At 35.1% G+C, this 27,237-nt stretch overlaps 1 protein-coding gene across 1 annotated transcript; it reads left to right on the forward strand.

The window, feature by feature from the left end:
- The first annotated feature begins 13,686 nt into the window (after positions 1–13,686).
- On the forward strand, positions 13,687–15,241 carry LOC113293988 (1-aminocyclopropane-1-carboxylate synthase 7-like). Its single transcript, XM_026542424.1, has 3 exons — positions 13,687–13,875; positions 13,964–14,262; positions 14,383–15,241. The coding sequence occupies exons 1-3, from the start codon at positions 13,687–13,689 to the stop codon at positions 15,239–15,241; spliced, it is 1,347 nt and encodes a 448-aa protein (XP_026398209.1).
- The last annotated feature ends 11,996 nt before the right edge of the window (positions 15,242–27,237 follow it).

Genomic DNA, 27,237 nt, shown 5'->3' on the forward strand with positions numbered 1-27,237 from the left:
CATGTATATATTGTCTACGTCCACTTTGAGCCGCACCAACTCAAATCCACTATGAAGAAAAACGATTACAACGTCGTGTGAATTCCAGCAAACCCTTGGTTACACCGCAACAATTACCCGAGACGATAACTTTGTATCTTGTTCCTCAGCAATATGCTCTCACCATGAAACTCTAACTTTAGCCCTAAAAGCTATACAAGAAATCTCTCACCGATCTCTTAATCGTTTTCTACACAATACAATTCTACAAGGCCTAATTACCTATTTATATAGGTTACAAACTTGTCCACCAAGAATTATAACCGGTTTAGGAAACCCCTTTCCTAAAATATCACGACTAACTTTAGGAAGTAATTAATTAGTCTTCAATTAACTAACAATCTCCCACTTTGAAGACTCATTTATTGTCTTCAATTCTCCTTTTCTTCAACTTTGGATTGACGGTGCTAAAACATCTTCATGTCAGTGCGGCTCCCCTCCCAGATCCTCATTCTGAGAGACCAACTAAAGCCTTGCAGAGCTTTAGCTTGTCTGATATAACTCCCTTGGTAAACATATCCGCCGGATTCTTCGAACCAAGAATCTTCTCGAGCTTCAACTCTCCTTGTTCTAATAGATCCCGAATGAAATGATAACGAATATCTATATGCTTCGTCCTAACATGATAGGCTGAGTTCTTGGCTAAATGTATAGTGCTTTGACTGTCGCTAAACAGAACATTATCTCGTTGTTCCTTTCCCAACTCATCTAACAAACCTCGTAACCAAATCATCTCCTTGATCGCTTCTGTTACTGCGACGTACCCTGCTTCCGTAGTATACAATGTTACCAACTTATGTAACCGTGAGTTCCAACTCACTGCAGCTGACCCCATAGTATAAACATAACCGGTTGTACTTCCCCTTTTATCTACATCACCTGCGAAGTCTGCATCCACATAACCCCTCAAGATAGAACCACCTCTTCCATAACATAATGGTACGTTTTTGTTACCTCTCAAATACCTGAGAATCCACTTCACAGCTTCCCAATGTTGTTTTCCTGGGTTGCTTGCATATCTACTCACTACTCCCACTGCATGTGCAGTATCCGGCTCGTGCACACCATAACATACATTAGACTCCCAATAGCCGAAGAATATGGTACGTTAGCCATGTACTCATTTTCTTCATTGTCTTCGCACACTGCATACTTGAAAGACATTTGACTTCCAAGTGGAGAACTAACTGGTTTAGCATTCTCCATATTAAACCTTTTCAACACTCGTTCAATATATTCAGCCTGACTAAGCATAGGTACACCCTTAGCTCTCTCTCTTATGATCCTCATACCAAGAATCTGCTTTGCTTCACCAAGATCTTTCATAGCAAACTCACTTGCTAATTGTTTCTTCAAATTTTCAACTTCTTGTAGAGATGTTCCGGCAACCAACATATCATCCACATATAGTAATAATATGATGTATTCAGAACCATACCTTTAGAAGTAACAACAATGATCTGCATTACACCGTGAATAACCACTTTTATGCATGAAGTTATCAAACTTCTTGTACCATTGTCTCGGGGCTTGTTTTAAACCATACAAACTCTTCTTTAGCTTGCACACCATATCTTCCTTGTCTTTTACTATGAATCCTTCTGGCTGCTTCATGTAAATTTCTTCATCTAGTTCACCATGAAGAAAAGCTGTCTTTACATCCAACTGTTCAAGGTAGAGATCTTCAGAAGCCACTAGACTTAACACTACTGATAGTAGTGATCTTCACAACTGGAGAAAATATCTCGTTGTGATCAACACCAGGTTTCTGCTGGAAACCTTTCACAACCAACCTCGCCTTGTAGCGAATTTCTCCATTTGCTTCAGATTTCATCCGATAAACCCACTTGTTATGCAACGCCTTCTTACCTCTTGGTAATTTTTCTAACACCCATGTGCCATTCTCGTCAAGTGAATTCATCTCATCCTCCATAGAAAGTTGCCACTTGCCTGAATCATCAGCCACTAGTGCTTCTTTAATATCTTCAGGTTCACCTCCATCCGTAAGTAATAGATAATTCAGAGCATACCTTGGGTTTGGTTTTGGAGTTCTTGACGATCTTCGTACTTCTTGTGGAACTGTAGGAGTAACTCTCACTGCAGAAGAAGTCCCTTCTTGTGCTTCTCCACCATCATCAACATCGTGCTCTTCTTGTACCACACTTTTTCCAGAAACATCATCAATGTCGATATACAACTCCTTATCGACGTTGATTGATCCGACATCTTCAACTTGTATTTTATTTCTGTCCTTGTACAGCTCATTCTCATTAAAAGTGACGTCTCTACTTCTAATAACTTTGTAACTCTCATAGTCCCAAAGTTTATACCCAAAAGCGCCATTTCCGTAACCAAGAAATATACACTTCTTTGCTTGAGCACCTATCTTAGACCTCTCACCGGGACTAAGATGAACATAACCAACACAACCAAAAACTTTCAAATATGAAAGATTTACCTTTTTGCCGGTCCAAACCTCCTATGGTATCTTCATATCTTATGGACTACTAGGTGTCCTATTGATTAGATAAGCATCCGTCTCTGTTGCATGTCCCCAAAAGGTCTCGGGCAAACCAGACCGCAACCTCATGCACCTAGCACGTGCATTCAACGTCCAATTCATACGTTCTGCTACTCCATTCTCCCGTGGCGTCCTTGGAACTGTCCTCTCCAAACGAATTCCATTTGTAGCACACAACTGTAAGAATTCTGTCTTGTCATACTCACCACCGTTGTCTGACCTTAGACACTTCAACTTCAGACCAGTTTCTGTTTCAACCAAAGCTTTCCACTTCTTAAACACTTCATACACCTCGAACTTATTATTCATGAAGTAAAGCCACACCTTCCTGGAGTGATCACCAATAAAGGTGGCATAATATTGGAACCCTCTGTGAGATGCAACATCAATTGGTCCCCATACATCCGTGTGAACCAAATCAAGTTTTGCACTTCTCAAGTCTCTTCCTCCTGTGCTGAAACTAACCCGTTTTTGTTTTCCAAGAACACAATCTTCACAAAAACTCTTATCAAAAGACTTCACCTTAGGTAGATATCCTCCCGAACATAGAATCTTCATGTTATTCTCACTCATGTGTCCTAATCTTCTATGCCACAAGTTAGTGTCTTCACCATTACTAGTCACTGCTAAAGTAGTTTCATCTGAAGTCCGGTATAGAGTACCGACTCTAACTCCACGAGATATTACCATAGCTCCTTTCTTCACTTTCCAATTGTGTTTCGTAAGCACAACCTCACAGTCATCATCACAAATTTGCCCACAGACACCAAGTTCTTCTTCAAATTTGGAACAGGTCGTACATCCTTCAATTTACATGTAGAACCGTTGACTTTCAAGATCACATCACCCAAACCAATGATGTTGCATGGTTCACCGTCACCCAAGAATACTTGGCCATAGTATCCTTCTTTATAAGATATCATAATACTCTTATCACCTGTCGCATGGAAAGAATCTCCCGAGTCTATAATCCAAGACTCATCTTGCTTGTCCTCAGAGAGTAGTAGAAAACCTTTTGTAATCACCTTCTTTTTATCAACAAGGACCTTCACCGGTTCTGCAGCTGCAACTATGTTGATCTCTTCTTGATTACCTTTGTTTCCACCATTATTAGCACCTTTATTTTCCGGACAATTGCGCTTGAAGTGTCCTACTTTCTTACACGCCCAACACTCAACAACACCTCTAGTCCGGGATTGAGATCTCCCCCTAGACTTTCCTCTAGACTTCCATCTAGATTTGTTGTTGTTTTTCCGATTTGAACTCCTGCCTCTATCTTCTTCCTGCAAACTTAAGGCCGAGCTTGAAGTACTAGAACCATAACCTTGTTCTATTCTTCTTTCCTCTTCAACAATTAACCTTTGTTGCACATCATCAAGCTTCAATTTCTCGCTCCCTGTGGAATTGCTAATGGTTGTCCTTGCAGTCTCCCAACTCTTTGGTAATGGCGACAACAACCTTAAAGCTTGAACTTCATCATCAAAAGTAATACTAACTTTTGAAAGATGAGAAATAATTGATTTAAACTTCCCAAGATGTGCTGAAATTGCTTCGCGCGCCTTCTTGCATCTTCAGATTAAATAATTGTTCACACAATATAATCTTCCCCGAGGCTGATGACTTTTGATACAACTTTTCAAGTTTATCCATAAGATCCTTCATACTAGTTTCCTCTTGTACGTTATTGTAGACTTCCTCCGTTAGACATCTACGGATAACGGCTACACACTTGCGATCAAGGGTTGTCTATTCACCGTCTTTGCGTGACCCCTTTTTCGGAACTCCACCCAATGGATCAACAAGGTCTTTCTCATATAGGTAGTCTTCCATCTGAGACTTCCAAAACGCAAATTTCTTCCCATTAAGAACTTTAACTCTAGCTACCGTACTTTCGTTATTATCATCCATCGCTCCCACTCCAATCGTACTACGATAAACCCTAAAGCTCTAACCCGAGATCTGATACCAGTTGTCAGGATTTTCTTAGGGAATCACTGACAACCGCGGAATAACGGATCTTGAGATATTATGATGAATAATAAGTAAACCAAGCACAAGTAACTATGAAAATACGAGAAAGATAAATCAACTCACAAGACACAAGATTTATAGTGGTTCGACCAATACATACAACGTGTATATATTGTCTACGTCCACTTTGAGCCGCACCAACTCAAATCCACTATGAAGAAAAACGATTACAACGTCGTGTGAATTCCAGCAAACCCTTGGTTACACCGCAACAATTACCCGAGACGATAACTTTGTATCTTGTTCCTCAGCAATATGCTCTCACCATGAAACTCTAACTTTAGCCCTAAAAGCTATACAAGAAATCTCTCACCGATCTCTTAATCGTTTTCTACACAATACAATTCTACAAGGCCTAATTACCTATTTATATAGGTTACAAACTTGGCCACCAAGAATTATAACCGATTTAAAAAAACCCTTTCCTAAAATGTCACCGCTATCTTTAGGAAGTAATTAATTAGTCTTTGATTAACTAACACATTCCACTAGATAGCTAGGTTTGAAGAGGGGAAACTAGGTATCCCGCAGCCCGCTCATCAGGATACTACCGGTCCGGAAAAGTTAGGGAACGAATACTGAGTAATGGGTCCTAGTTTCCGGGTCCCAAACCGTCACACTACCAGCTCCACAGAGCGGAGCGGCAAAGGGCAAAGGCATTACCTCAAAGTTGAAGGTCTGGTCTAATCTTGCAACCATTTTCTTAGATTTTCATTATTTATTTTTTTTTAGTTTGTTTTGTTTTCTGGGATCTGAATTGGTTGGGAGATCATTTTTTTTTTTTTTTTTTTTGTATTTGATGATCACCAGTTCACCACTCTTGTAACTTTTGTTAGCGTTGAATCTCTACTTCCGTTTTGTATATTAATTTCTTATTTTTTGGTCTTCTCATTCTAGAGCTGACAAAAGCTACAAATTCAAAACCCTGCAACATCAAGAAACAAGTTTACAGCTAACCCACAGTACCATTTTATTTTTCAGTAAATATGCATATATATAAATATTACAAATATGTGTTCGTGTGTATATAGTAGTCAAGGATTCTTATTAAGCTACTTTTGCTTTAATAAATGATGATGAATAATACAAAATGATCAAAGTTCAAAGTTTGTAGTGATGAAGAAGGAGACATTAATCAAGTCCCCACACGGTACTATCAATATAGCTAATCAGACCACCAAAACCCTAATCCTGAACACGTACATAATGTCGTTGCACGTACGCGAGATCAAGAGATACTTAGGTTGTGTCCTACTAAATTAAATTAGGTATTTCATTCATGTCATACAGCTAATGTTTCACAACCACCACCAATTAGTGTCACTTTTTGACTGATTCATAGTGTTGTCACTGTGATGTGTGTATCCGTGTGATTTTGATACTGCTTCTTTATGGAGGAATTGGATATGAGGGTTATGGATATAGTCTTCCTAAATGATGTTCGAAGAAAGTTGGAATTTTATTTTCCTAGAAGGAAACTCAATTTTGCTACAAAGGGGAATCACTGTTCAAACATACTTCTGCGTTTTTCACAAAGTGATGTTTTTATTACTTAGTACCAAAGATAGTTGAATTCTCAACCATCATGCAAAAACTGAACCACTGCACCTCAAAGCCAATTAACACTTGATGCACTCATGTTCAAAACCTATCAACCATCACGAGTGAGTTGACAAAGCAAGCACTATTGGCTATATAGGACAAAACTCATGATTTGAAATGTGGAAGTCAATCTAAAAAAAATAATTAGATGATGATAAACCTTAATTAAATTAGTGCTTCTAATAGGAAAGTTCCTAAGCAGCTTCAAAGTTCAAACGTTTGTCAAAATCAGTATAGTTGTAAACTATCTCAATCTGCCAACACGAAAACATAAAATAAAAGCCTAACATCACTTTTCATGCTTGATTCCTGAATTATTATTATTATTAAAATATGAGTGTGTAGTCACTCTATATCTGTTTGATTTTATGCGGCAATCTCATCAGTGTATTATTTTTCTTTTCAATTTATTAAAAAAGTGCAAATTTTCATGAGTTCCAAGGTAATTGATTAATGAAGCAGCATATTAGCCTGTGTGTGTGGGTTGTCATGGTGCTGGAGTTTTTTTTAAAGAATATTAGAAATTAATTTATTGCTAACCAAAAATGTCATCAAAACAAAGTTGAGATTTTGGGTCTTACTTGTGGTATGTGGCTCATCGTGGTTCACATCATGAACCGAAAAACCACCTAGAAATGTTTTTCCACAAAACATCCAAAAAAAAAAACAAAGAAATGTGGTTAAATAGAAACAAAATTCACTTTTAATAACCTTTTTAAAATGAATTTTATTCGTTGCGTATCGTCGCCTTAATCATGGATAATGAAAAATGATATCGTCGGTAGGTTATTGTATCTGAAATGGTTACTGTATCAATTTCAGATAATCAGTGGTTACGTCGTTGTTTTATCGTTAAATCATTATGTTGATGTCGAGTTTATTTGAAATTGCCACATAGAACAGGAAAGATCTTCAAGTCCGTATGCGTCTGGCCATGTACGTACCGTACTCAGCTGACACCTCTATATACAATTCTTATGGAACAATTATGAGGGTAATTGGCGCGTATTCGTGTGCAATCACGATCATACAGTAGATATGCTTGAGGTAGGAACGATTTTTGTTTGGGACCAAGGTTTTTTTTTTTTTTTTTTTGGACCATGATGTTTTTTTTTTATAAGAAGAGAAGATGTATTAAGAGAAAAGGAAGTACAATGAAGATCTACCAGTGGTAGAAAAACAGAAAGTAAAAACAACTAAATTACATGAAGAGAGCATCCCAGTTATTAAAAATGGTGCTAGAGAAATTCTGGATACGTTGTCCTGAAGCACTCGCCGAAGCAAGGATCAATGACTTTGCTTCTATACAAAGATCGGAGTCTGTCTTGAAGTTGTAGTTCATCTCAAAGATGCGCCTGTTACGTTCTGACCAAATGGTATAGATTACTGCTGCTGGAATTAGATCCCAGAGAAATTTTCCTGCAGTGGTGAAATGAACTTGGTTCCAGCCTAGAGCAAGCATCTGCATATTTCTTGGAATTGCTTAAGACCAACCCTCTTTTGGTAACACCGAAGACCAAACCCTATGAGCTATCTTACAATGCAAGAAGATGTGTTCCTGGGATTCAGTGTCGTCGCCGCATAGAACACAGGAGTTATAAATATCAATGCCTTTTATCTGCATCACATCCAGGGTGTTTAGCTTGTCATGGATTAAACATCACACTAGGAAATTGATCTTAGGAGGTATAGAACTATTCCTTACAAAATTGTGTGGGAAATCAGGGATGCCAAAGTCTGAGGTGAGATTAGAATAAAGAGATTTTACTGTGAAAATACCAGAGCTGTTTAACGTCCAACGCCTTGTATCTGGAAGTTCATCCAGAGCTGGTGGGTTACTTCCAATCAGCACCAACAAATCTGCCAAAGAGTTAACCTCTGCACTCACGAGATTACGTTTAAAATTGAACATCCAACTGCCATCTGTAGAGATCATATCAACCATCTTTGCATCTCTGTTCATTGAAAGTTTGTAGAGAGCTGGGAAAGATATAGACAGAGGAGAATTTCCTTTCCAGATATCATTCCAGAATGCAATCACTGTACCAGAGTGAAGAATTAGTCTTGAATTTGTACTCACCAAGGAGGCTGTGGATGCAATTGTTTTCCAACAAGAGACGCCGTGTGCATACTTGACTTGATCTGGAATCCAGTTAGAGAAATTACAACCATATTTATCAGCTATAATTTTATACCACAATCTATTTTTCTTTTGGCCAAACCTCCAACACCATTTTGCAAGCATTGCTAGATTCATCTTCCTCAGATTACAAACTCCTAAACCACCGTTGTTCTTGTTAGCACAAACTAAATCCCAACTAACCAGATGAGAAATCCTTGCCGAACTATTATACTCCCAAAGAAAGTTTCGCATTTTACGCTCTAAGAGTTTTAGAATAGAAACTGGGGCCTTGAACGAAAAGAAGTAATAAATAGGAATTGAGCTCAAAATGCATTTTAGGAGCGTTAGTTTACCTCCCTTTGACAGTGAGATTTGCCTCCACGCAGACAATCTCTCTTCAAACTTCTCAATAATGGTATTCCAAATTTGCTTAGAATTTGCTTTTGCTCCCAATGGCATACCCAAGTACATGAATGGTAGATTGTCAGTGGCGCATCCTAATTCTGAAACCCAAAATGATATCTCAGGTACATCCCCAATTGCTATAAGCCGTGTTTTCGAATTGTTAACCTTTAAGCCTGCAGTGTATTCAAAACACCTGAGGGCAGAAAAAAGATTCTGGAGCTCGTCCCTGCTATTATCAAGGAAGAATATAGTGTCATCAGCATAGTGTAAATGATTTACAGTAATACCAGTAGGAGACACTGAGAAACCACTGAAAAGACGAAGATTTGACGCTCTATACATATATCTATAAAAACCTTCCATGGTTATATTGAAGAGTAGCGGCGAGACTGGACAACCTTGTCTTACTCCACGAGAACTAGAAAAATATCCAAATGGTGAGCCATTAATTAACACAGAAAAGGTTGAGGTTGAGTAACAGAACCTAAGCCATTTACACAGCTTTGTGCCGAAACCCATTTTTCCTAGAACAAACTCCAAGTACTTCCAATTAATCCTATCGAAAGCCTTTTCGAGGTCTAGCCTTTTTGGACCATGATGTGCTTAGGCTAGCTTTCCTAGACTTATAATGGGTGTCCTAAAATTAGGAAATGACTAATTTATTCTTTATATTTGTTTAAATTATGACAAACCTAATAATTTCCTTCCTAAATCTATTGACTTAATTAAAATTCTAATTCATAAACACGAAAAATACAATTTTTTTTACTACCCAAAATTTTCATATAGTTGGACCACGAACTTGTTTTAATTAAGGTCTTTAATTAACTATTGATTCATATAACTTCCTCTTAAAAGTCAGTGACTACTCCATAGAAGTAGGGGTTCACAGCTGGTGTTTATACTTAAAGATACACGGATACTGCACCGTCCCGCCGGCCCCAATAATAATGGCGGAGCCATGCATGCAAAATGCACAACATTGGCGGTGTCAATGTGAATTTTCGTTGGAAGAATAGCGTGTCTTGTTATCCTACATAATGATATACGACTTTGATAACCAGGGCGGTCTTGACATTTCAATGACCTTGTGCCAAAGAGTACAGAACTCCCTTTACGCAAAAAAAAAAATCGCCATTTTTGTTATTTATATGTTTTCCAAATAAAATCTATTACATAACGCTGAAAATGAAGTAATTTATGTCGCGCAACGTAAGAGCATCATTAATAAGTCAGGAATTTTCCATAATTCTTGCCTTTAGGACCCTTCTTCAATAAATGGTTTCTACGCGGCCTATTTTCTACTAGAATATCCCTTAATTTTACACAAAATTGGTTAAAAAGACCAAAATCAACAATTCCTGGGTGAAAAGGACATTTATATTTTGATACCGTTTAAAATGGACAAAAATGTAAAAAAGTCAGGATGTAAACAGTTTAATCCTACCCATTTTCAAATACTTTTTCTTATTTTTTAACTTACATCAGGATGCATCCAGTTTCATCCTTACTATTTTTTAAGTTGAAGTCAGCATAAATCCAATTCCATCCTTGCTATTTTTTGATGTCCATTTCACCCATACTAATTTTTACTGACAAATAACCCATTTTCGATTGATTTTATGTCAAGGTTATCCCAACTTCTTGGATCATAAATATTCACAGCGGAAGGAATTGATTGACTTACTAGCTCTTCTTGTCCCAGTCCATCTCCCAAATTATCCACACCTTCATTTTCCATGTGGCTTATATTATCATGGTCATGGACATTGACATTTTCATCTGTAGCATTCTCATTTCCTACATCATCACGAACCCCTTCGTTTCCAGCTGATGAGGTTCCAACTACATTACGTGCCTTTTTAACGACAAACATATCAATAGCTCCCGCTTGAGATTGTACGAACGCATCACTTTTTTCCTTGCATTTACGTCTAGCATGTCCACTTTCACCAGGTACTACCGTCTTACTACGCATTTTTATAAGTAAACCAAGTCTGCATATTGAAGAAAACAGTTAGATTTTGAGAACACAAACTAATTGGAATTAATCAAACTCAAAGAAGCAATTTTACAGTTAACACAAAAGAAACGATAAGATTACAAACTAAGATATGAATCATATGAAATCAAAAGCTTCCAGGAGTAAGATAGCAACAAAAAAAAAAAAGAGAAATCAGTTAATCAAATTCAAATACCAAATGCATCCACTAAGATTAGTTAATCAAATTGAACTATCAAAAGCACTAAAGCAGCCATCCAGTAAGATATCATAAAGATTCAAAGTGAAATCAACAAATAGAAATCAAGTTAATCAACCAATTTACTAGCCCCAGTAAGGCAGTAACATCCAAAAACGCAACTAGCCTTCAAGTGAAATTTTTTATGCTACCAGAATACGAAAAAATAATAAGACTATAAGATAAGAGATAGAGATTACCTATGAATTGAATGGAAGGAATTTTTTTCTGCTACCAGAATACATATGAACGGAAATATGGAATTGGAATGAAGTTTCTCCTTCACAGCGTTTTGGAATCTCGGCTAGGGTTTACCCTCAAGAGTTTTCTATTTCTTGAATAGATTAAGTCAGAAGCGATGACTCAGGAATATAAGAAATATTGGAATCGTCGGATCGAACATGCATGATGTGTGACTAAAACGTAGCAGGCCTCCCAGGCCACTAAATATTGGGATCGGAGTAATATATATCCCTCCACTAATCCAAAAAAATCCCGCCCTCCAAAAATTTCCGCCCTGTGCGGCTGCCCAAGATGCCCCACTTCAGAACCGGGCCTGTTGATCACATAAATGGAGTAGTAGGATTGTAGGGGGATGAGCTTCATACGAATGATCGTAACCCTTCTCATGGGTAATGACGCTTCCAAAACACAAAATTGGTTAATAAGACCAAAATCAACAATTCCTGGGTGAAAAGGACATTTAGATTTTGATACCATTTAAATGGACAAAAATGTAAAAATAGTCAGGATGTAAACAATTTCATCCTACCCATTTTCAAATACCTTTTCTTATTTTTAATTTATATCAGGATGCATCCAGTTTCATCCTCATTATTTTTTAAGTTTAAGTCAGGATGAATCCAGTTTAATACTTGCTATTTTTTGGTGTCCATTTCACCCATACTAATTTTTACTCGTCCATTTGAACCATGTTTTAAAAACATTTGGACAAATGATCCATTTTCCGCTTCAGAAACAGCTGGGTTTTACCCAGAGAGGGTGTAACAGTGATTTGACATGATAATTAGCATTATCTGATTCTTTTTACAAACTCAACGAACATCTTAATCAACATTATCTTTTTACATAATGTGTGATTTCTAAAAAGGTGTACGTAACATGTGATTGGCATTAATTCAAGTGGAGAGGAAAAACATGCAGAGATAAAGTGTAAACTTTCGGTTCCTGCCTCTGCCTTCGGGCTTAATTTTTTTGTCTTCTTCTACTGAAAATTGGTTTTCTTTCACTAAAAACGATATTTTTTGTTCTCAATGTAAAGAATTACTGTTTTTAATGTAATTTCAATATAATAAAACAAACAAATTTTATTTCCAATGTAAAAATTGTTTTTTTAATGAAACTTAACATGTATACGGGTATACAAGTTAACAAGACCCAATTAATTTTGATTTGGATAGTAAGCAGCTCGTTGTGGTAATTCCCATGCACTATTTCTCACATTATACTATCAACAGGAGTAAACTGCAAACTTAATTTGTATATATTCACTTAGATAACAAACTAATAATTGGGGTAAGGGTCTAATTTGAGCCTAAAGTTCCTCAACAACATAACCACACACGTCATTGAATCATCAGCAGATGATTTTACCATTTTAATACAACAACATTGGCTATTCCACAAGCTAAAAGAAAAAAAATTACTTGTTTAAATTAAAAAAAAAAAAAAAACAAAAAACAAAAAAGAAAAAACACCCGTAGTCGTGATAGATAGCAACTTGAGTTGGAAATTCAATTGAAAACAGAAAAGATCACCAGCCAAAAAGAAGAACAAAAGTATCTTGATAAAACTGTAACAAAGTACTCACATCTTCAAAAGAGGACACTAACATCTAGTGATGGATTGGATACAATCGATTTGTCACTTGACAAATATATTTACTAATCATTGGTTGATTGATGTGATTGAATGATTACTGGTTATCCTCAAGTTAATCTGATTGGTTTATGAATTCATTCTTCTCCATTCATCTCATTCTGTGGTACTGATCAGTCATTTGCACATGGATTCTTTATACGTCCATGAGTAAATGCATGTGCTAGCTGTCCATGAAGTGATAGATGCATGTGTAGAAAAATTTGAGCGACAATGTTTTCAGAGAAAAAGCTTAAGCAACAATTTACATCTGATGAGTAATTAAATTTTCACAGTTCCAATGAAATGTAAAATGTCAAAATAAACATGTTGAGTATATAATGATTATTAAAGGGATCATCACTGTAATATGCTATCTCAATCACCATGTATATCTCAACCACCATATTTCCTTGATGTAGATATTTTTATTTGTTGGGGGTACAGAAAAATTTAAATACTTTGAAGGAGAGAATTATTATGACAATATCACATACCCAGCTAGCTGTCACAGAAAATTATAAGATAAACTAAAAACTATTACTATCATCACCTGCAGTTATCTGTAAAGTTGAGGTTTGGGTTTGCTCATGACCTCATCAATCATTGGTAAACACTTACTGAGAGAAACTTAATTAAATTCTTCTCATTTCCAAGAAAAAGGGCATAGAGCCTTCGACTATATATAAAGTCTTCTCTGATTGTCTTCTCATCACTCAAATCACTCTTCATTGTCCACAATCTCTCTCTCCCTCCATTTCTCTTCTCCATCTCTATCTCTTGGATTTGTTAAAAGAAAACAAAAATATTTCATTATCTGAATTCATATTCATATATATCTTTCATTAATGGCTATTGAGATTGATCAACAAGTTTCCACTAGTAGTAGTACTGTTGAGTTATCAAATGTTGCAAACTCTGATACTCATGGAGAAGATTCTCCATATTTTGCTGGATGGAAAGCTTATGATGAAAACCCTTATGATGAGATTACTAACCCATCCGGTGTTATTCAGATGGGATTAGCTGAAAATCAAGTAAGATTTCATCACCTCAAAATTCTTGTATAATCATGTCTTTTCTATTCAAGGAGACTAGTTCCTAACATTGTGTTGTGTTAAACAGGTTTCATTTGATTTACTTGAAGAGTACTTGGAAAACAATGCAGACAAACAACCAACAACTAGGAAAAGTAGCGGGATTTCAAGCTTCAGAGAGAACGCTTTATTTCAAGACTATCATGGTCTGCAAAGTTTTAGAAAAGCAATGGCAAGTTTCATGGGGAAAATCCGAAGCGACGAAGTGAAATTCGATCCTGAAAGAGTTGTTCTTACTGCCGGTGCAACCGCTGCAAATGAACTCTTAACTTTCATTTTAGCAAACCCCGGTGATGCTTTATTGGTTCCAACTCCATATTACCCAGGGTGAGTAATTCAACAACTTAATGAATCTCATAATTTTGCTATTAGAATTTTTTTTTTCTTCCTTTTCTTATAATTGCTTTTAAAGTGTATTAATTGATATTTTTTTTATTTGGTTAACAGATTTGATAGAGATTTAAGATGGAGGACTGGTGTAAAAATCGTTCCGGTTCACTGCAACAGCTCGAATAACTTCCAAGTTACTCCACAAGCATTAGAAGATGCATACAAAGAAGCTGAATCAAAGAACATCAAAGTAAGAGGACTTCTAATTACAAACCCATCAAATCCATTAGGCATAGCAATGGAAAGGAAAGTGCTCGAAGAGATCCTCGACTTCGTTACACATAAAAACATTCATCTCGTATCGGATGAAATATACTCGGGGTCAGTTTTTTCTTCGACAGAATTTGTAAGCGTTGCAGAAATACTTGAAGAAAGAAACTATAAAGATGCGGAAAGGGTTCATATTGTTTACAGTTTGTCAAAAGATTTAGGATTGCCAGGGTTTAGAGTTGGAACAATTTATTCATACAATGATAAAGTTGTGACAACTGCAAGAAGGATGTCAAGTTTTAGTTTAGTCTCATCACAAACTCAAAATCTCTTAGCTGCCATGTTATCGGATACGATGTTTACCGAAAATTATATTAAGATTAATAGGGAAAGATTGAAGAAAAGATATCAGCTAATTATTGATGGACTAAGAAAAGCTGGAATTGAGTGTTTAGAAGGAAATGCTGGATTATTTTGCTGGATGAATTTAAGTCCATTTTTGAAGAGCTCCACAAAAGAAAGCGAATTGATTCTTTGGAATTCGATGGTGAATGAAGTGAAGTTGAATATATCTCCTGGCTCATCTTGTCACTGTGATGAACCTGGTTGGTTTAGAGTTTGTTTTGCTAACATGAGTGAAGAAACATTACAAGTAGTACTGAAGAGAATTTACAAATTCATGGAAACTTACCAAAATGAAGCATGAAGAATTGAAATCCAAACCTAACAAGTAAATATTAATTTATTGTTTGTATTTATATTTATTTATTCTTTGGATGAAATCTTTCATCTCAAAATATTGTAAAGAAAAAGAAATATTATATTCTGATATATTAAATTTACTAGTTTCTCACCCGTGCGATGCACGGGTCTGTTTATTGTTGATGGAATATTTAATGCTCTTTTTATATAGATAATATATTACAAAACCAAATTGTGCAAGAAAATAAAATAAATAAAATTTCATAAGTTCTGATCATAGTTATCTTTATTATAAGTTATTGTTAAATAAAAACAAACTTTAAAGCACAATTCAAAATTTTTGATAGTAACAAAATTTTATTATTTTTTTAGCTTGCAAATAACAAAGAATTGACTGAAAATAGCAAGCAAGGTAAATTTAAACTATTTGGTCCGGATTAAACTTCTTTTGATTGGTTGAATAAAACCATACCATTCGTATCAAATCGAAGATTCACACCCCTTTTGCCTATGCTTTCTTTGTTGTCTTTGTATGTCTCTTCTTCTTCTTTTTGTCAATGTGAAGTTTTTCAAGATAGAGATAAGTTTACTTTGCCTTTTCATACTGTTCCACAAGTCTTCTCTGTTCTTCTTTTTGTGAATTTGTTGTTTTCTGCCATTTTTTGTTCTTTTTGATTACCGCTTGTAGGTAGTGATACTCGTACTTGTATATATATTACGAAGCTCTTCTAACTTTATCGTATTATTTTTTTTTGGTTAAAGATCGCTTACATTTAGTTTTTATATACAGAGGATAATTCGGGTTTAGTGTTTTTTTTTTCCTCCATATTTTGTTTCCATATTTTATCTAATTTTGGTTAAATTCTAAAGATATCTTCGTTATACGAAAAAGATATCTTTTGTGTTTTTTAGGGTTTCTAAATAGACATGATTTATTTAGGGTAAAAAAGATATTGTTTTACACGTGGTTTATTTTACCCTTATCTAGAATGTAGCTATTGAAATTAATTTACTACTTGAAATTTATGATAGTAAAGATCTAAATTCATGTGGTAATTATCCCACACCATATATAGGATGATGGAAAGATTGATTACCTTACGATCATTTTGTAAATATTCTGGACAAAACTAATAAATTAAGGGTCAACGTGCTGGGATATTCTGGACAAAACTAATAAATTAAGGGTCAATGCGCTGGGAGGATTTCTGAGATGCGTCATTGTTTGGCAATTCAGTCCATAAATAACAGAGAATATTTTCTATTACACGAAAAACTACTTCACAATAACGTTTTGAGTAAAATAATTTATTCCCTGTTCTGAAAATGGTAGCATAAGAGCAAAAATATAAGTACTATAACATTTACAAAAAGGGAAACCATAACAAAGTTGGAATTGTTTTTGTCCCATCTAAAAAAATCTATTCCAAAGAAAAATAAAAGCAAAACTCATTCCTAAGAAAAATGAAAGCAAATCTCTAATTAAGTACCTAAATCACTTTAACCTTCTATTCATGATTCTCATTCCTATAGGTCACTGCTTGGAGAATAATACAGTCTATAGACCCGGTATTTTCACGAATGTGTTGATGGAAAACAGTTTTGGTATATCCATCTTGTCAATCATTCTTTCTGATGGTGGTGATTTTTGATTTTGATGGTTCCTTAGCTGTATTTGAAATGCCAATGTATGTCGGATAGTTATTTTCATCGCAAATTTTATCTGAATAGATCCAATCTATACCTTGTATCCTTGCTTTATTTGAGAACCGCCACATTTCTGTAATAAAGTAAATTCAGATAATACAATTACACACACGGCAACACACCGTATTATTCTACACAACTCTACCCTAAAGACTCATATGGACTATTGTTTAGTAGTTGATTGATAATCCTAATCTTGTTCAGCGAAGAAACTAATCAAAACTCATATTCAGCAATCATCATAAAATTCACAAAGACTTTTTTTCTTTTTGTTTTACATACCTCAATAACATATAACAATGGATCATCCAAACAATTAATACTCTTTCAACTTGTCGAGTGCACTTTTTACCAATGCAAATCTCGCATAATAATCATGAATAAACCCCACAGAAAAAATCAAAATATTTATGGATCGTTGATAAAATCACCTCTTCTTACGCACCACCAGTTGTTATACCTCCTACATCATCTGTAGCATGTTGGTCCGCCACCACCTAATATCAGTTTTATCACCATCTCTCCTTCACAGACTACTATCACAAGCTACATGCTACTTGATCGCTTCTGTCCATGCCACCTGCGAACCAAAGTTTTCTTCTATCTGCATTCTACAAAACAACGTCAAATTCTTGAATTGATTTGCAATAGATTTCAGAAAAATAAACGTATAGTGGAATGCGAAAAACCAAAAAGCTTAAAAATCAACAGAAATCAAGATATTTTTAGTAGATTACATACCCGATAGCAGCAGCAGGCAAAAAAGAAGCAACACCAACTGGAGACAAAAAAAAAAGAAGCAATCGATTACATTTTTTAATGATACCTGCTAAAAAAATAGTAACAAACATCATATGACCAAAAAAAAAATTGCTTCAAAAATAAAAATCAGATGACAAAACCCTAATGGTGGATTTGGTTGCAGAATTCACAATTTCCAGGAATTTGTAACCCCATGGGATTCATGTAAATCCCTTGTATGTTTGGTAACTCAGTTGAGATTCCTAGGATTCACAAAATTTTCTTGTGCTGAAGTCCATGTATTGTTAGGAGTTGCCCTAAGAATCTTAAAATTGTATATATATGAGTTTTGGAGTAAAAATAGTGGGTTCATAAATTCCCTGATAAGTTTCCCAACAAATCTTAAAATTACATCCAAACCCACCATAAAAAAAATATAAAAAAAAAAGTAAAGCGAGAACCGACACAAAACAGAAAGAGTACCCTGCACGAATATATATTAGGAATCCTATAGAATGACATTTGCAGCGCCAAGGTTTCAAGGATACCTGCAAATTTCCAGATGGCGGATTAAAAAACAAAATAACATATTGGAAAAAATAAAAACAAAAAACGAAGCCGTCATAGGAAGTGGGAAGCGGCATTGAAGATGCTGCTTGGCTTATGCTCTAATAATTTATATATAGACACTTCTCATATAAATGAAAAGATTTATTTAAATCAATATCTAAATATATTTGAGATTTTTTATTTTTATTTTTGGCTAGCTGTTCTTTTTCCCATACCGTGTACTTTGGATTACATTTGGCAAGTTCAGGCTATAAAAATCAGAGTTTACCTAATTTATGTAGTATTTTATTTCCATAACTAAATAAGTAAATATTATTTTTGGATAGTTATATCTATTGGTTGGACTTTTTTTTTCTTTCAATTTTGTGTATCTTCTAGACGTCCAAAAATTCTATACTTATCGGATTCTATCTTACTCAAAAAATGCAACTTGCCTAAATTTTATTTTTCCTGATAAAGTTGACGAAATAGCTGTTGTGGGGTTGAGAATCCTTTAGCCGTATGTTTTGTATTTTTTTTTCCTCTCTGCAAATTTTATTTTTTGATGATCTTTACTCCTAATGATGTTGTATTATTTTTATCTGTACATCATTAACAAACCCTCGAAAGAAGATTTCTTGACTCATGTGTGATATCCACAAATCAGGTATTTTCTTTTAATACCAACTGAAATATAGATTTTATATTTTCTTTTAATACCAACTGAAAGTGTAATTGGAATTAGTACGTCAAAAACTATAAAATTTTCTAATAAGGTTTCTTATAAAGGCCTGATGGAATCTCTCTCTGCAATGAGAATGGTTCCCTCTTCAAAGGAAGAGGCGCAAGATATTTTTCATAATCTTGCGGATAATCACAAGAAGATTAATATTGTGGAAATTTAATGTGAATCTTTTTCTGATGTCTAGCGTTAATTTGTGGACTTGCATTTTGTATTTGGCTGTGGTGTCTCAAGTTTTTGTTCCTCTTGAGATACCCTATGCTACAAGTTAGCTTTAATTTATTTTTTCTTTTTTCTCGTGTGTGTGTGGGGGGGCGGGGGGGGGGGGGGGGGGGGGGGCATATAACTACAATTCTTATTTTCAAAAAAAAATGACGGATTTTCTTATGAGTGGAAGGTAAGAACAAAAACACCACGCACACTTCCTCCCTCCAAAAATCAATCACGAGTATGCAAATGCGGCACTCTACAAACCCAAATACATGCCCCTCTACAAACTCAACCAATACCGTAGTTCCATTTTTGTCATAATTAATTAAATTTCCGACAAACATCGATGATACAAAACGTTGAACAAACAACTAATTAAGCATATACCAGGGAAAGGAAAAACAGCCCGACTAACCGCCATAAACGTAGATGATCCAGTTAACATACAAAAACTTAGCACCAGACGGAATCCAACTTAAATTATACTCTTGGTCCTCCACATGATGAAAATATCATCAAGAATTGCAAAAAAGAAAGGATGACTTCATATTTTTATCACCGCAAAATTATTAAAACATAACAAAATAATAGATAAGAAGAATATGCACGTATGTACACATTACTAGCCATTATCGCACGAAGATAATGCATATGCTAGATATATAACTATAAACGGGCAAACTAAATTTTGCAACCATAATAGATGAGTCTTCTTCACTGCTACTTCTATATTTCTTACGTCAATCAAGATCTATTTAGTTATCTGTAATAACATAAAAAGGGAAAATAAACAAAGAACAATCATACATACACGATCGATAATAAAATTGATAAAAAAAACCTTAATTTCCTGATGATTTAGCAACAAGTGAAGAAGTAACAACCTAAATAAACAATGGCAAGAACAAAACACATTTTATGCCCAAAACATGCGTACGGTGTTTGGTTTGATATCTTGATGTTGCTACTTTTGGAACAACTACAACAGGTGCATGATCGAGGATGCCTGCAAAACAAAACGACAAATGTCTCGAAAAATCCTAAATCGCAGGAAAAAGAAAAGAAATAACAACAAAATTTTAGAAAGCAATGCGGAAACAAAAGGGTTTGGCTAAAAATGGAGTTTGGGTTTGTTTGAATGCTTTATACAGAGACAACAGACCCAAAAATAAAATGATTTTATTTTTGATATAGTATTAATTAATATCTAAAATTATTTGGAATTTCCTTTTTGTTTTGAACATAATATTAAGCAATATCTACATTTTTTCCGATTATATCCATCTATTGTAAGAGCATCTCCAATAGAAGGTCAAGTTATTTATTTTTCATGACACGTAGGATTTTACACCCCATTTTTCATAAATCCATCTCCAATAGTAAGTCCTACGAAAAAAGAAGGGTGTCAAAATAAATAAGAAGGTCTTATAGAAAGTCTTATTTAGACATTGAGAATGACCTCCATGTCATCAATTTAACAATTTTTTTAATTATTATTTTCAAATAAATTTTTCTAAACCAATAGGAAAAAAGAAATCATTTTTATTCTTTATCCAAAAAACTAATCATAAAAATAAAACCCTGCACCATTGGAGATGGTACATGAGCAAAACATTGTTATTTTTCCCACATGTATAAAACCCCATAAATAAGGACCTAAATAAAAACTCCACGTAGGATTTTTAGCACCCACCGTTGGAGATGCTCTAATATTCTTGGCAACCTCAATCAAAGAAAATCACAAATTTAGATATTGAAGTATATTTTTTTTCCAATCGTAGTTGAAAGTATTTTTATTAGTGCATTTAATTTAATATTTTTCTAAATAAGCAATATTAAAAAGTATAGTAATAAAATTAGGATATTCGAAAGAAAAGAGATATTATTTCCGCACTTATCTGCAATTTTTTTTGGGCTCCGGATTCCCTGTCCCTCTTTCCCCTATCCCTTCGTGTCCCACCAACCAGAGCATGACATGTGTTCAGCATATAATAAAGGGTTAACACTGTTTACTACGGACGTTACCAGTAGATATTGTTCTACCATCGTTAAGGGTGCACACGGTACGGTTCGGCTGGTTATTGCCGAGGCCGAGTACCTGTACCTCCCTAATCTCGGTTCCAAAATTTTGGACCGGTACCTGTACCCTGTATCTCGGTTCCGGTACCATTCGGTACACGTGCGGTACCAGATACGGTTCCGGTACTAGTCTCGGTTCCAGACCACACCTTTTACATGATAGTTGTACCCTTTCAGACTGGCGTACATTTAGGTAAAATTTAAATAGATTCTGGAAAAAAAATTTAGAACCATGAGTAATGTCAATTGGTGGGAAGTTATATCTACTGGCAAGTGTATAAAGTAAATCAATCATGATCATGATGGCAGCGCATTTGCTAGGCAGTAGTGCTAGACAAGTGTTGTTACCATATCACTAAATAAAGCACAAACTACACAACAACAGAAAAGCAGTAATCTTAATCTTTCGTTATATAACCTTGTTCACTTTCTGAGTACATAATGATTTCAGCAAGACGATAACTATAAGCTTACAGACTCTATAACAATCCACCCTAATTTGAATGATTTGCATAAAGCACGTTACATCCACTTTCATCAAGTGAAGACATACACTATCAAGTAAGAGAAGAAAACTTCCCTGTAACTCTAATGGAGTTTATTCTCTTTCTCAGAGAGAGAAGACGGAAAAAAAAAGAGAAAAAAATGAGAAACCCTAGCAAAGTTTTTCTATATATACCATCCCTAAATCTAATGGCTATCATTAGTCTACTACCCCTAGATCCAATGGTTATAATTTTTCAGTACATTAGGTTCGAGACGGTGCGGGAGTAGGGAAGGACCGTGTACCTGTACCTGCTTAGCCCCGGTTCCTAGTTTTTGGACCGATACCTGTACTCCCTTCCACGGTTCGGTACAAAAACAGGTACAGTTCCACCGTTTTCGGGACGGTCCGCCGGTCCGGCTCAGTTCCTGTGCACCCTTAACCATTGTCTTCCCGATTTTTTCTGGATTTTATACGAATTCATTCTATATTTCTATCTCACACTGTCGCTATCTCACAGATCGTCTCCATTGAACGATAAGAAAATCAGTATAACACCAAATTCTCTCATTCTCTGATTAAGCTTGTATAGTGTTGTACCAAGTACTTTAATTTGTACAGAATTTGGGTCTGTATTCCAAGTTTCCAACTGGTGTGAGATATGTCTCAATCAAAAATATCTTTCAAATCAAAAATCTGACACAATGGATATTTTGGCTGGTATTTATATTAGTATATTAATGAATCAACTTTAAATTGATCTGATTTCGTTTATTCCAATTTTGTTTAGGCAAAAAAAAATCTGTTTGGGCACACAAAGGCGTTTGTGTATTAGTTGAATGGCGTTTGAATTGATGGTGATTTGATCCAAAAAGGGAACCCTTTACCAAATAACCCAGTAAAAATAATCAACTTGGATAGTTTTGAATTTTTGAAGCACGGGATGAGGAATGGCATTTGGTCATGCACAGAAATAAATTTGTAGAATCAATTTTTTTAATTAGACTGGTAACCGGTGGATAACAAAAAATTATAGGCTTTTTTGTTTTCTTCGATCATCAAAAATGGTGGTGATTGCTTAGACATACCTTTTCGGACTTTTTTGTCTACTGTTTCCTAAAATTAAGATCAATTGAAGAAGAAACTCGGAATACTGGATTTCCTGATAACGTCTCCGTTAACTCAAATAACAGTTTAAATTTGGTGAGTAAGTTTGGGACAGATTTCATGTACTGGTTGGCGGGACATGAAGGGATGGGGAAAAGAGGGACAATGGACACTATATTTTTTTTGTATGATTGATTTAATTTGTGATGAAATCATGATTAATAATGCATGTTTCTATGTGATTTTATTTTAATTTGTTTGTGAAATTCTATATTATATTATATTAAAATAAAATAAAATATATTATGATTAATTTTCAATATACATTTTGTAATTTTATAAGACTTTTTCAAGATGTAGCTGTTTTCGGAAATAATTTTTGTTGAATGTGATTGTTTATAAAATATATTAGGGGGCAAAATATATATCTTCTTGGATTTTCTTTTCCAGAATTTTTTACAATTACCATAACAATAAAAATGGTGGGGCCAGAATCAACCAGAAGCTCCGATTAACCACGTCGCTCGGAAAAACTCTATTTTTATATAATTTTTTTCATAACTGATAGACCAGACTCGTTTAGTGACAGTCCTAGATTAGCTAAGGGCCTCATGATTAGTTGTAATTTCATGGCATGGACTCGGCTACATAACAAAATCATAGAGACTCCAGGGAGTTCAATAGACGCCCTCTAGGGAGTTCAACATGAAATTGTTATGGAAATTGATAATATCACAAAGCACTTCTCGCGGGGTACAATTTTGGTTCTCCAAATTAGCAGCTCTCCAAGTCCAAGGATGACGAAATTGTTCATATTTTGGTAACAAATATTAATTACTGATTCAGATCCTTGTAGAGCAATGAAATTATTGGATGTGGCTAGGATGGCCATTTTCCCCGCCCAAATCCATCCTTGTAGGTATCCGTCCCGTTTGGGTAAGGTTTCGCCCGAATAAATGGAGATGGGTTTGGGTATTAGTAATACACGAACCCTAAATTATGGGATGAGTGGGGACATGATCCAAGGTGCCCGCCCCATACCCACCATGTACCTTTATACTATAAGGATTTAAACTTTTGTATAAGAGTTTGTATCATATTTATTAGTTTTATGCGCCCACCACTTAGACGAGCTATTCTTCATTTATTCTATTCTTGATCGTTCTTGTTTATTCATCACTTTCACTTCTTTATAGAGATCAAACACATTCTCTAAAAGTTAAATTAGCGAAATTGTTGCAGACAATGAAATGGTTAATTTGGGGGAAGATGGAGTTTAGAAAAAGTAGTAGTCATTTACAGATTCTTTTTGTTGGCAAGATATATATTAGCCGAACCTGACACTGTTCTAGGACATATTTGGATGCGAAATTGACTTCTATCTCAAACAGACACGGCGCGGAAGGATTCTAAAGCCTATAATTCATATTATCTTCAATATCATAAAGAAGACATCCAAAGCCCTAAAACGACACACATCAATTTTGAGAAGAAAAATCAAGTTATAGGTTCAGCTTATAACAAACAAGTCGAACCATTTTGAATTACAAGTTCGGCTTATAAACTAAATATCGAATCAGTCGAATCTGACTTATTTATAGAACCTGGAGTTAATCCTATTCTATCAATCAAAAACCATAAAATTAGATATAGGTGTACATGAAATATATTATAATCCTCATTTCAGGAGTTGGTTCTTCATTCGGTTGAATTTTTGCTTTAATTTCTATTTCAAATCCTTCACCTTCTTCTTGTTCTTCAATTGACAGATTATGAGAAGATTTAGAGTGACTACCTACTGCTGGTTTTGTTGTGCGAGTCATTTTATAGTTGTGTTTGATCGACGATCAAATTTTCAAGAGACAACAATTAACTGTAAGGATGGAAAAAAACAAAAGATGATTCCGCGAGAGAGGATCGACTGGAGAAAAAGAAAAGATATTTCAGTTTAAAACTGATTATGATTTTTTTTAAATTATGGGTAGGGGTAATTTAATAATGTAAACCTTTTAAGGGCATATATGTCATTGCATGCCTTTTAGACACCCCTTATCACATCCTAGATGGGGAAACTATTTTGTATGTCCTAAAAGATTTCGGTATGCCCTAAAACAGGTTCATATTTAGACCTCTACGATAAGCCATTTTGGACTTCTACGATAAGCTATGTTTCAGCTTATATGGTAAGCCATATTTGGACTTCTAAGATGTAAAATGTATTTTGGCTTCTAAGATAAGCCATATCCGGGCTTCTAGATAAGCCATGTTGGGATCACAAAAATAAGCCCATCTATTGCAGTTGTGGTGTAGTCCGTGCATCGTTCACGTGTACCAATTTATGAGTGTAAGCAAGAAATAGAGGCAACGGTGTTGTTGATTGTTGAAAGCCAGAGATGCTAAACAGGCAGAAGCTTCGGCTTTTCTTCGTGGAGCTGAATGGATTAAGAACAAAAGGTTAAGAAAGATAATAATCGAGGAGATTGTAAGCCTTTCTATATATATAGAGGCTGCCACTTCTAATTTTGTTATTTTAAATGGCAAGACCACGATCTCCTTCCGGATATTAATAAGTTGTTGGAGGATGTTAGGAGTCTTAAATATTTTCATGTTGAAAGGTCTTGTAATCTATGATACTGCTGATGCGCGCAGTTGTCAACATGCTAAAAAGTTCCTTTTGAATGAATCCTGGGGGTTAATCCTCCTCTCCAATTTATCATCTCCATCGTGGAACAATAATAAAGTCTCAAATGTTTTACTATAAATAGTAGTTTAGGTGTGGATACAAAATATCTCACTGTACATGTGGCATCATCTTAGAATAGTAGCAACTTAGTAGTATAGAATCACTCACACATTTATTTAACTTAGTTTGCTTAGGTTGAATGCAAAGGCTATGCGTGTAATTTGCACCTCACTACCCTAGTGCATAAGGAAAATGTCCAAGGGAGAGAAAGGAGCAAGGTATTGAAAGCGTGAAGCGGAGCGTGAAACGTTTTTCATTTTTAGGAAGCGATGCGTATGTTGAAGCGTGAAGCGTCGCTTCATGGTTGATGTTTGAAGCGGATGTTTTCTTATAAATAAATTAGTTGTAACTAGTAACTATAAATTTATTAGGAAGATAATATCTATATAAATTTTATATAAATAATTTTTATTAAAAACAAAGCGTGTGTACGTTCAACCTACTCCAGACGAGTGGGAGGTGGGGCATTCAATTCTCCCTTAAAAATTCATACTTTTCTTTTAAAAGCTTTAAAAATTAGGCGAAATTTTTAAAGCTTCATGAAAGATGCGCTTCACATGACCGTTTTGGAGCGAAATGCTGAAATTTGAAGCGAAGCGTATGCTCTGAAACGTGAAGCGTACGCTTCATAAAAGATGCGCTTCACATGACCGCTTCGGAGCGAAATACTGAAATTTGAAGCGACGCGTACGCTCCGAAGCGTGAAGCTTACGCTTTTAAAACCATGAAAAGAAGGATACGTATTATTATCTTTTTCTTCTCTTTAATCCTCCATCAACTTAGAACTAGTGCTCCACAAAAACTCATTAGTAGATATATAACACGAATATATTTTAGTGAAGAAACATGGATGTAGATCTCATTATGGATGGAACCATGTAAAAAATTTGTATCTCATTTACATTTATAACACTTTCATCTTCATTTTTACGTGAAATATGTTTAGATCTAGAAATTGGAGATTTGGGTTTGGCTTGTAGGATTTCCTGCAGCTACATGAGGTATTGTAGCTTGTACTGTTTGTAGAGATTGAAATGCTTGGAAATGATTACCTAACTTCGATTCAGTGCAAAACCCCTACGTTGTATCTTGCTCGTTTATTGTAAGATATTAAAATTACATCCTTAAGATATATTTCTTTCGATTTTGGATATATATAGTATCACTTTTTCGATTTAGCTTATTTTTAGGCTAAATTAAAAAAATAATATTATATTTTCTCTTTTTCAAAAAACGGAACGAGTATAAAGAAGTTACTACTATTATGTTTCTTAGATAAACTGGGCACTTCTAGGAATTTTCTTACAAAAGTTGTTACCAAGATGATGATTTTCTAAAACTAATTAAGCCTCTCACACCCATTAAGTGGCTAAACTCTATTAAAACTACACTGCACCTAAACCCCTAAAATACCTTTTTCTTCTTCTTCTTTTTCTCGTACGCATCTATCTATATGTAAATGTTTATGCGTTCGCGCGAGACGTAATTATTCAGCTTCATTTTTACTAGTAAATGAACAATAATGCAGGATGATCAAGTCCAAATTTGGTGGTGTCGAAGGTGGAGGATACACTGATCCAGTCCCCACACGGTACTATCAATCTAATCAGACAACTGACCATACACACACCCAGATCC

This window comes from Papaver somniferum, chromosome 7 (assembly GCF_003573695.1).
Source record: "Papaver somniferum cultivar HN1 chromosome 7, ASM357369v1, whole genome shotgun sequence".
Taxonomy (NCBI): domain Eukaryota; kingdom Viridiplantae; phylum Streptophyta; class Magnoliopsida; order Ranunculales; family Papaveraceae; genus Papaver; species Papaver somniferum.

Coding starts and splice junctions, on each gene's coding strand:
- LOC113293988 (XM_026542424.1), top strand. CDS start 13,687: ATGGCTATTGAGATTGATCAACAAGTTTCCACTAGTAGTAGTACTGTT. Junction 13,876..13,963: donor TGGGATTAGCTGAAAATCAA/GTAAGATTTCAT, acceptor TGTGTTAAACAG/GTTTCATTTGATTTACTTGA. Junction 14,263..14,382: donor CCAACTCCATATTACCCAGG/GTGAGTAATTCA, acceptor TTTGGTTAACAG/ATTTGATAGAGATTTAAGAT.